Source organism: Nerophis ophidion, linkage group LG14, assembly GCF_033978795.1.
Source record: "Nerophis ophidion isolate RoL-2023_Sa linkage group LG14, RoL_Noph_v1.0, whole genome shotgun sequence".
NCBI classification, from domain to species: domain Eukaryota; kingdom Metazoa; phylum Chordata; class Actinopteri; order Syngnathiformes; family Syngnathidae; genus Nerophis; species Nerophis ophidion.
This window is the reverse complement of record NC_084624.1, coordinates 39,769,556-39,780,472: the sequence shown is the minus strand read 5'-3', so window position 1 is coordinate 39,780,472 and position 10,917 is coordinate 39,769,556. Positions and strand designations below refer to the sequence as shown.

Sequence of the window (10,917 nt, the reverse complement as noted above, 5' to 3'; positions counted from 1 at the left end):
AGCCAGATGAGGTGGTTCGGGCATCTGGTCAGGATGCCACCCGAACGCCTCCCTAGGGAGGTGTTTAGGGCACGTCCAGCTGGTAGGAGGCCACGGGGAAGACCCAGGACACGTTGGGAAGACTATGTCTCCCGGCTGGCCTGGGAACGCCTCGGGATCTCCCGGGAAGAGCTAGACGAAGTGGCTGGAGATAGGGAAGTTTGGGCTTCCCTGCTTAGGCTGCTGCCCCCGCGACCCGACTTCGGATAAGCGGAAGATGATGGATGGATGGATACGGATAATTTGATCAAAAATTCCCTAAAACACCCCACTACCTATAATATAGGTTTTTTAAACATAAGATCCCTGATAAAAAAAAATGTTTCTGCTGTTACCTCAGAAATTGCCTGTTCAGATGTTATGATTGTGGCTCAGAGATTTGTATGTAGATTATATTTGTTTTCCATAACAAACAGGATAACTTAAATACCCTGGCAGTGGCAATAAGCTTAAATGTTTGTTTTAACATTTTTTGAGTTGATTTTCATAAAATATGCTATTTAACTGCTACTGTTTAACAAGGACTGATTTAAATTGTGTTTGCACAACAAATGTTTTGGCGCTTTTGTTCATGTGAGAGAATATTCCAATAAAGGTGCACTACACACTACTTTTGAATTCATTATTGGGCTTTGCGTATACAATGCAGTTAATCGCGATTAATCGGAGAAATAGTGCGATTAACTTCGATTAACATTTTTAATCGTTGCCCAGCCCTAATATGAGATATATATATATATATATATATATATATATATATATATATATATATATATATATACATACATATATATATATATATATATATATATATATATATATATATACATACATATATATATATATATATATATATATATATATATACATACATATATATATATATATATAAAATTGTGATCATTATTTTGGCCATGATTGTGCAGTCCTAATCCCCGTCAAAATTTAGAAAACACATTTTTTTATCAAACTATGAAAATATGTCAACAACCTCATTGCTTTTTTCACGTTTTTTATATATTAATTACGATATCAAATAATATATTAAATGTGGATTTTAGAATGAATGTTCACTAAAGCAGCGCAAGCTTTTCCCTTCCGCTAGATGGCAGCATTTGGAAGACGGGCTACATAAACTCAAATACCTTTTAGTCAACCGTGTATTAAGTCAAACTTACAAACAAATAATTTCAAAAACAGCCAGATACAACAAGTTGAACAGAGAAAACAGCTTAAAAAAAACGTAAATTACTTCAAATATCGCACGAAATTAACTTTTACAGAGGAATCTGTCTAGTAAACACTGCTTCCGGTTGATGTTTTACTTTGAAAGAGCATAAAGGATGTGTTCTTACCCACAAAAATACTTGACGTTTCTTTGCCGTGTGTGTACATTCACAGTGCGTCGATATAGAACATCCTCCTCCTCATCATCATCGTCATCAACTGGACCTTCTCCCTCACCTTTTTTTTTTTTTGAAGGATGTATTTACTATTTATTGTAAGGAATTAAAAGTGTTTCCAATCCATCAGACGAAACGAACAACGTGCAATAACAATGTAAAGAAACATTTACTTTAAAGAGTTTCTCTTGGACGGAAAATACCTGAAAAGCAAAGATGAAAAGCTTTTTTTTACTCCTCTTTCTTTTCTTAACATCTCTACTAATGGTAAGTTACAAATAATTTGAGTTTCCACTTCTATTGCCGTATAATGATAATATTATGCATCGTATTCATGAACCTATAGATAATTTAGTATAAATGCACAATTTCATGGAACCAACAACATTATTGCCTTAAAGAGTACATAATGCTATTATTTGCACCAAAACTCACCACAATAGGTATACAATAATAATATTATTTGATCAAATCTAACATCAATAATTCTGCCATCTCAAATGTATTAATGCTCACTCTTAACCGACACTCATTCATAATAATGTTTATTTTTGTGTTTGTACAAGTTTCTGTATCACACTAAAATAACATTAGGGTATGCTGCTACAAAAAAGAATAAGAGAAAAAAATCCAACAGATTGTAAGATTAGTGGGCCATTAAGGTCACCGAGTAAAAAAAAATGTGAACAAGCTTTTAACATGAAAAACACAAACAAAGCCTCCTGATGAAAATTAGACCCACCCAAGGGTCTGTGAGTGTTATGTTTGGGGGTTTTCTGAAGCTGAGAGCTGCTTAACAAGACATGACAATACTCTGATGGCATCAATCATTGTGCTGCACAAATGTGCCGTCACATTCTTCTCACTGAAGATAATGTCTCTGCAAATCACCTATGCCGTGCCCTAATGCATGCATGTCATTTGAAAGCAATCTATTCTTGTGTGTCACAGCAGCAAGTCAGTCTGCAGCATTAATAACATGTCTCATTTTACTTTTCATCAAATGAGCATAAAGCTCTACAGTACAGTGGAGAAAATAATTATTTGATGCCCTGCTAATTTTGAAGTGCCAAAGAATGTTACATACAGTATAGTGAATTTGGGCATTCCACAACGTTCTTTCGGAAGTCCACCCTACGTTTTTCTAGCAGGGTTGTCCAGACTACCTGTTTCCAAAAAAGAAAAATACACCTTTTATTTATATGAAACAAAGTTTATACTTTTTTATTCAAACTTGTGGTATCCCCCTAACCCACAGGTGCCAAACTCAAGGCCCAGGGGGCCAAATTTGGCCCCCCAGATTATGTTATGTGGTCCACAAAAGCCTGGATATAATATGCTGTGATAAAATGCTTAATCTTTTCTTACTAAATATATTTATTATTTCCCTTTTGACATTAAAAATCATATACTGCATGCAATTGCATATCTTCTAAAATTCAATATTATCAAAAACTAAATATTATATTATCATGTATTCCCAAAAATATTTTTTGTTAAAATAATGAAAAATACTGTACTTAAATATCTACTTGACTTAAGATTTCAAAACAAATGATCAATGAAATTGTAGACTGTAAAATTGTCAATAGATTTTTTGGTTAAATTCCACCGCCTGAGTTTTTTACCGTAAAATGAACTTTGGTACTGTTTTTTTCCATATACAGTAATACACTATAACATTAAAAAACAACAACAAAAAAACATTTTACGGTTAAAAAAAAAACTGCCAGCTCTGTTGCTTGAATTTTACCACTAAAAACAGTTGTATTGTTTTTAAAGTTAAAGTTAAAGTACCAATGATTGTCACACACACACTGGGTGTGGTGAAATTTGTCCTCTGCATTTGACCCATCCCCTTGATCGCCCCCTAGGAGGTGAGGGGAGCAGTGGGCAGCAGCAGTGCCGCGCCCGGGAATCATTTCCATTCCATTCTATTTATTCAAGTTTTTTATATGCTGTAAAAAAAAAAAACACTGCTTTTACTGTAAAATTCTGGTGATTTAGCTGCCAGTTTTTAAAATAAAATAAAACATTTTTTTTGCAGCTTATGTAAAAAAAATATTGTTAATGTGTTATATATATGTACATATACATGTATATTCATGTATTACTCATTGTTAAAAGCAGCCCTTTGAATGCAAACAACTGAAAACGAGTTTGACACCCTGTGACACATCTGTGTGACGTCACAAAAGAGAAAGCGGTATTGCTCGGTTGGTAGAGTGGCCGTGCCAGCAACTTGAGGGTTCCAGGTTCGATCCCTGCTTCTACCATCCTAACCACTGCTGTTGGGTCCTTGGACCAGACCCCTTTACCCACCTGCTCCCAGTGCCACCCACACTGGTTTAAAAATGTAACTTAGATATTGGGTTTCAACAATGTAAAGTGCTTTGAGTCACTAGAGAAAAGCGCTATATAAACACAGTTTGCTTCACAAAATAGAAAGCTGACACGGTGGTCGGAGGTCAGTGTATTTGGAAATATTTTGTTTGGTTGTTATTTTTTTGGTGACTTAATTAAAACATGCATTTATTAACCTCCCTAAGTTAACTTAAAGAGGGCCCCTGACACATCATGTGATCTGCCTATGTTCATCATATACAAGTGTACAGTATTCACTATATGCTATGAAGTTATAATATTTGATCTGACTAACTTTGAAAGTTCCTCACAAAAATATAAGCGCTTCATATATTCATGGATCGTTTAGTTTAGCAGAACATTCAGAATGTACAAAAAATGGTTATACATTAAGGTTTTTTGATTGATTGAAACTTTTATTAGTAGATTGCACACTACAGTACATATTCCATACAACTGACTCCTAAATGGTAACACCCGAATAAGTTTTTCTACTTTAATCAATTCATGGTAATGAGTATTTGATCCCTTACCAATCAGCAAGCATTATGACACCCCAGAAGGGTTATGTTTTCATGAACCACACTAAAAAGCCCTGTCTCTTTAGTAAATTGCTCCCAATCTCATCTCATGTGTACACATACAAACCTCTACACCATGGGCAAGACAGAGAAGCTGTAAAGGGGGCTCAAGGAGAAGATTGTAGACCTGCACAAGACTGATTGTGAGAAAGGTGAGGGAGCATCCCAGATTTTCAAGGGAGGATCTAACCAATGGTATCACAGGAGTTGTAAGCTTGTTTACTGTCGATTTGACCTTTAATGTGAAAGACCTTCAATTACACTCCACGACTTGGAAGACTTCGGTCCAAAAATGTTGTTGTTACGTGATCTTCCCCCAGATTGTCTCGGCTTGCAGCCAGCCTAGTATTAAGGTTCCTTATAAGTCCCAATGCCCACCAGACGGAAAGGATTCTCTGCCTCTGTTTCAAAGACATTTCTCTCGATTGGTTTGTTTTGATGTTTGCGGCAGTCTCTGACAGTGACTTACCAGACACGACCGAGTGATTGCCCGGAGAAGTCATTATTGACTGGCGTAAAAATACATTACGCACAATCGGTGTCTAAAGTGTAAAGTGCAGCGTTGAACTTGCAGATTTTTGTGGATTAACACCTTGGCTTCGCGGCTGCTGAAGAATAATGAAGTGAAGGAAGTTCCACATCTTCCTCCTCCTGTGAAGACTGACTCACTTTGCATCCTCGCTCTGCGATGTCAGCACATAAAATGAAATGTTTACATGTCCAATCAACTTAAAGGGGACGTTTTGGACCGTTGCCCTATGGTTCACAGTGTTTAATGAGGGACAAGAACACATGTCTTCTTTTTTTTAGGGTTTTTACATTTTAAAGCTTGGCCTTCAAATCAATCAATCAATGATTATTTATATAGCTCTAAATCACAAGTGTCTCAAAGGGCTGCACAAGCCACAATGACATCCGTGGTACAGAGCCCACATAAGGGCAAGGAAAAACTCAGCCCAGTGGGTTGTCGGTGACAGTGACTATGAGAAACCTTGGAGAGAACCGCATATGTGGGCAAACACCCCCCTCCCCCCCTAGGGGAAAACGAAAGCAATGGATGTCAAGCAGCCTAACATGATATTGTGAAAGTCCAGTCCATAGTGGATCCAACATAACAGTGAGAGTCCAGTCCATAGTGGATCCAATAGGGTAGCCCTCTAAAACAACTACAAAAACCCTCAATTAAAGATTTATTTACACACTGAATGGATATATATTATGTAGTAATAAACACGTTCAAAACAATATGTAATATGTACAATATTTACTGTATTTTGGTAATTTTAAACATTGTCTGATTTCCCTTGCGCATTGATTTCTGTTTCTGATTGTAGTCTATCTTGTCTGTATGCACATTTGTCATATGAGCAAGTTTTAATGTTGTAAATGTGATGTTTTATGTGTTTACTGTTTTTATTGTAACCTTGCTGCTGCCTACTGCTGGTCTCCCTTGGAAAATAGATCTTTGATCTCAATGGGATTATTACCTGGTTAAATAAAGGCTAAATAAATCAAATAAAATAAGTTTCCTGTCAGAGTTGCCACTGACAGTTTTTTTGTGTTTTAGCTTCTCCTCTGTGTGTTTAGTATGTCCTGTCCTTAGTTCCTGTCTAGTGCTCTTATTTTGGTTCAGCTTCCTGTTTGTCTCCCTGTATCCTGTTTTCACTCAGCTGCAGCTGATTGGCATCTGGTCACACCTGATGTCAATCAGCCAGCTCCTACTTTACCTGCTTTGTTCCTCCAGTCAGGGCTGGATCATTGTATTGTATTGTCTTGTCGATGTCATGTCTAGTCGCTCTTGTGATGTGTTATCGCTCCTGTCGTGTCGTACCTTGTCTTTGCAGCGTAGCGGTAAGCTATATTCAGTTGATGTTTGTAGCTTACTGTTTTTTGTACACTGCTTCCGTTTTATTTTTCATTATACAAGTACGACTTCTGTTTGCCTGTTCGCTACCCGTTAGCTTCCGCGCTAAGCTCCTGTTCGTTATTTTCTAGCTCCCAGGCTAGCTCCTTTTGTTTGATTATCCGCCTCGTGCGCGCTTTGTTTTTGTACCCTTTTGGTTTTGGTTTTGTCTTAGTATTTAATTAAATCATGTTTTCTCATTCCATGCCTGCCTCCATCTCTGCATCTTGGGGTTCGTCACCAAATGACCCTGACATTTCCATAGCAAAGCACTTCTGACTTCTGACAACAAATGTGTGTTCCTACTTCCAGAAACAAACACAACTTTGTTCTAATCATGGCAGACTTGGCAAAAAACAATGAAGAGGACTAACTTTGGACAAAATGAAGATTCACAACCTTATCTTTTGAAGCCTGCGAACAATTAGTCAATCAATCGAATGTAGTTATACAGCCCTTAATCACAAATGTCTCAAAGGGGCTGCACAAGCCACAATGACATCCTCGGCACACATGATGAGGTGGCGACTTGTCCAGACTTTACCCCGCATACAGCTTTATTGCACCTGGGATAGGCCTCAGCCACGCCCGTGTCCCTGAGAGGGATAAGCGGAAGAAAATGGATGAATGGATCTTTTTGAAGCTGAATACATGGAGGATGAACTACTGCTTCTAGAAGCGAACTCAAAGGAAGGGCTGGAGCAGACGTAAGCCAAGACAGTGAGGTTGGCATGACTCGAAGGGGCGGCGTAGCTCGTTTGATAGAGTGGTGTGCCAGTAACTTGGGGGTTCCAGGCCCGATCCCTGCTTCCGCCATCCTAGTCACTACCGTTGTGTCCTTGGGCAAGACATTTTACTTACCCACCTGGTTTAAATGTAACTTTGATATTGGGTTTCACAATGTAAAGCACTTTGAGTCACTAGAGAAAAGCGCTATATAACTATGAGTCACTTCACTTCACACTTCGAAGCTGTAAATGTGGATAATGAAGCGAAGCTACTTCAAAATGGAATGTTCACCCAAATAAACCCGAAAAAAACATTTCCGGCCAGCTGGACCAAACAGACAACTGTGCATCGAGTGAGTCACTATACTACTGATCAGAATACAGCAGCATGTCATGCGTGTTTTTACAACTGCATACTCTGTCTAACTAGCTGCGTACAAACAAAAGTGACTTCTTAAAAGACACTGTAAAATGATTGTTCAAGTTTTTCAGTTGGTACAGATTGGATAAGAGTGGGATACTTCTCTTGTTGCCTTGTTTGTATTTGACTTTACTAAATGGATACATTTAGTGTTTTGCACGGACAGACCGTAGCAGGAGGTGATAGAAAGAAGAAAAAAAGGAAGACAAAGGGGGAAACTGTGGGGATGAGAGGGGGACAAGACAAAATATTGTCACGTTTTGTTAAGCGTTACAGCATGAGCCCGAAGGTTGCAGACAGCGGCAGGCAGAATGCAGGTAAAACTAGATTTAAAGGCAAAGAAGAAGCAGGGCACAAACAATTCCAGCACACCAAGCAGACTATCAAGTACAAACCCCGTTTCCATTTGAGTTGGGTAATTGTGTTTGATGTAAATGTAAACGGAATACTATTATTTGCGAATCATTTTCAACCCATATTCAGTTAAATATGCTACAAAAACAACATATTTGATGTTCAAACAGACAAACTTTTTTTTTTTATTGCAAATATTTATTAACTTTAGAATTTGATGCCAGCAACACCTGACAAAGAAGTTGGAAAAGGTGGCACTAAATACTGATAAAGTGGAGAAATACTCATCAAACACTTATTTGGAACATTCCACAGATGTGCATGCTAATTGGGAACAGGTGGGTGCCATGATTGGGTATAAAAGCAGCTTCCATGAAATGCTAAGTAATTCACAAACAAGGATGGGATCGAGGGTCACCAATTCGTATGCAAATTGTCAAACAGTTTTAGAATAACATTTCTCAACGAGCAAATGCAAGGAATTTAGAGGTTTTACTATCTACGGTTCGTAAAATCCTCAAAAGGTTCAGAGAATCTGGAGAAATCACTGCACGTAAGCGATGATATTACGGACCTTTGATCCCTCAGGCGGTACTGCATCAAAAACCGACATCAGTGTGGAAAAGATATCACCACATGGGCTCAGGAACACTTCATAAAACCACTGTCAGTAACTACAGTTGGTTGCTACATCTGTAAGTGCAAGTTAAAACTCTGGTATGCAAAGCAAAAGCCATTTATCGACGACACCAAGGAACGCAGCCGGCTTCGCTGGGCCCGAGCTCATCTAAGATGGACTGATGCAAAGTGGAAAAGTGTTCTGTGGTCTGAAGAGTCCACATTTCAAATTATATTTGGAAACTGTGGACGTGGTGTCCTCCGGAACAAAGAGGAAAATAACCATCCGGATTGTTATAGGTGCAAAGTTCAAAAGCCATCATCTGTGATGGTATGGGGGTGTATTAGAGCCCAAGGCATGGGTAACTTACACATCTGTGAAGGCACCATTAATGCTGAATGGTCCATACAGGTTTTGGAGCAACATATGTTGTCATCCAAGCAATGTTATCATAGACGTCCCTGCTTATTTCAGCAAGACAATCCCAAGCCACTTGTTACAACAGCGTGGTTTCGTAGTAAAAGAGAGTGGGTACTTCCCTGGCCCGCCTGCAGTCCAGACCTGTCTCCCATCAAAAATGTGTGGTGCATTATGAAGCGTAAAATATGACAGCGGAGACCCTGGACTTTTGAAAGACTAAAGCGCTACATAAAACAAGAATGACAAAGAATTCCACTTTCAAAGCTTCAACAATTAGTTTCCTCAGTTCCCAAACGTTTATTGAGTGTTGTTAAAAGAAAAGATGATGCAATACAGTGGTGAACATGCCCTTTCCCAACTACTTTGGCACGTGTTGCAGCCATGAAATTCTAAGTTAATTATCATTTGCAAAAATAAATTAAGTTTATGAGTTTAAACATCAAACATCTTGTCTTTGTAGTGCATTCAATTGAATATGGGTTGAAAAGGATTTGCAAATCATTGTATTCCGTTTATATTTACATCTAACACAATTTCCCAACTCATATGGAAACAGGGTTTGTACAATGATCCAACTTCGAGAGACAGGTGACACTGGACTATAAACTCTCTTGATTATCAATCAGAAACAGTGATTGGCAGTCAAGAGCAGTTGAGTAAAACCGCTTGGAGAGAAGCTGCTTATCAACACAAAACAGGAAGTAGAAACTAAAAATAAAAGTGCTGGACAGAAACTAAACACAGGAAAACACAACCTTGACCAAACTGTAAGGACCAATCCTGACAATTTATATATATACAGTGTATACACTAGATGGATGGATATATATACAGTTGGTATAAATATAAATTTATAAACATGCGCCACATTCTTTTCACCCAATGTGGCCCCCACGTCAAAAAGTTTGGTGGCCCCTGCCATAAAGCATGATTTTACAATACACCAAAATTAACGATGGGAATATAATTTTTACTTCCTTCGATTTGAATTCGAATTGACTTTCTAATTTCTGTACACATTCAAATACAATTCATATTAAATTTCAATTCAAATTTAATTTTAAATAACATTAAATTGATAATCTAATGTTGATTTTAATTTGAATTAATATGTCATTTCAAATTCAAATTCCCATGAAAATTGGATTCAAATGAAATTCAAATTCCGATTTGATTCATATACAAATAGATATTCAACACATTTTAAATCAAATTCAATTCAAATTCAATTCAAATTCAATTCAAATTCAATTTTGAATGCAATTAAATTACAACTGAATGCCCGTTTTAATTAAAATTGTAATTCAATCCTAACGTAACTGAAGTTCCTAAAATGTATTTTGAATTTGGGAAACATTTTCAATTCAAATTAGAATTCAGCACAAACCTGCAACAAGACAAGTGCCTGACCGGAAATGATTTTAGGTCTAAACGGCCTAAATGTCTCTCTACTTTGTTTATTAAAGAAAATACATCATATGTTCAGTCTGGGGCTTCACGGTGGCAGAGGGGTCACAATATGCCTCACAATACAAAGGTCCTGAGTAGTCAGAGTTCAATCCTGGGTTCGGGATCTTTCTGTGTGGAGTTTGCATGTCCTCCCCGTGAATGCGTGGGTTCCCTCCGGGTACTCCGGCTTCCTCCCACTTCCAAAGACATGCACCTGGGGATAGGTTGATTGGCAACACGAAATTGGCCCTAGTGTGTGAATGTGAGTGTGAATGTTGTCTGCGATGAAGTGGCGACTTGTCCAGGGTGTATCCGCCTTCCGCCCGATTGTGGCGCAGATAGGCACCAGCGCCCCCGGCGACCGCAAAGAGAATAAGCGGTAGAAAAAGGATGGATGGATGTTCACTCTGTTGGTTCTGAGCTTACAGTAAGTGCCCTACTTGGCCTCAATTCAAGCAGCCTGTGACAAAGTGAGAATAAAAGCGTCAATCCGGATCTGGATCTTTCTGATTAACGTCTTGAGTCTTAAAGCATCCTTTGTGATGGTCTGTCAAGCAACCAATAAAGCTTCACAACAACAGTAGGCATCTTTCAGTTGCACCCAATTAGCACTCAATTAACATTAATGCTGTTTGT

The 10,917-nt window shown here is 38.1% G+C and overlaps 1 protein-coding gene across 7 annotated transcripts in view; it reads left to right on the top strand.

The window, feature by feature from the left end:
• The first annotated feature begins 1,437 nt into the window (after positions 1–1,437).
• Positions 1,438–10,917, top strand: part of vipr2 (vasoactive intestinal peptide receptor 2) — a 54,572-nt gene continuing 45,092 nt past the window's right edge. For 6 of the 7 annotated variants that reach the window (XM_061920758.1, XM_061920757.1, XM_061920756.1 and 3 more), the window contains exon 1: positions 1,438–1,709. In XM_061920758.1, the coding sequence (XP_061776742.1) occupies positions 1,659–1,709 (51 nt within the window). In that variant the 5' untranslated portion in view covers positions 1,438–1,658. The remainder of the gene's footprint in view (positions 1,710–10,917) is intronic. The other variant, XM_061920754.1, reaches the window with a different exon arrangement.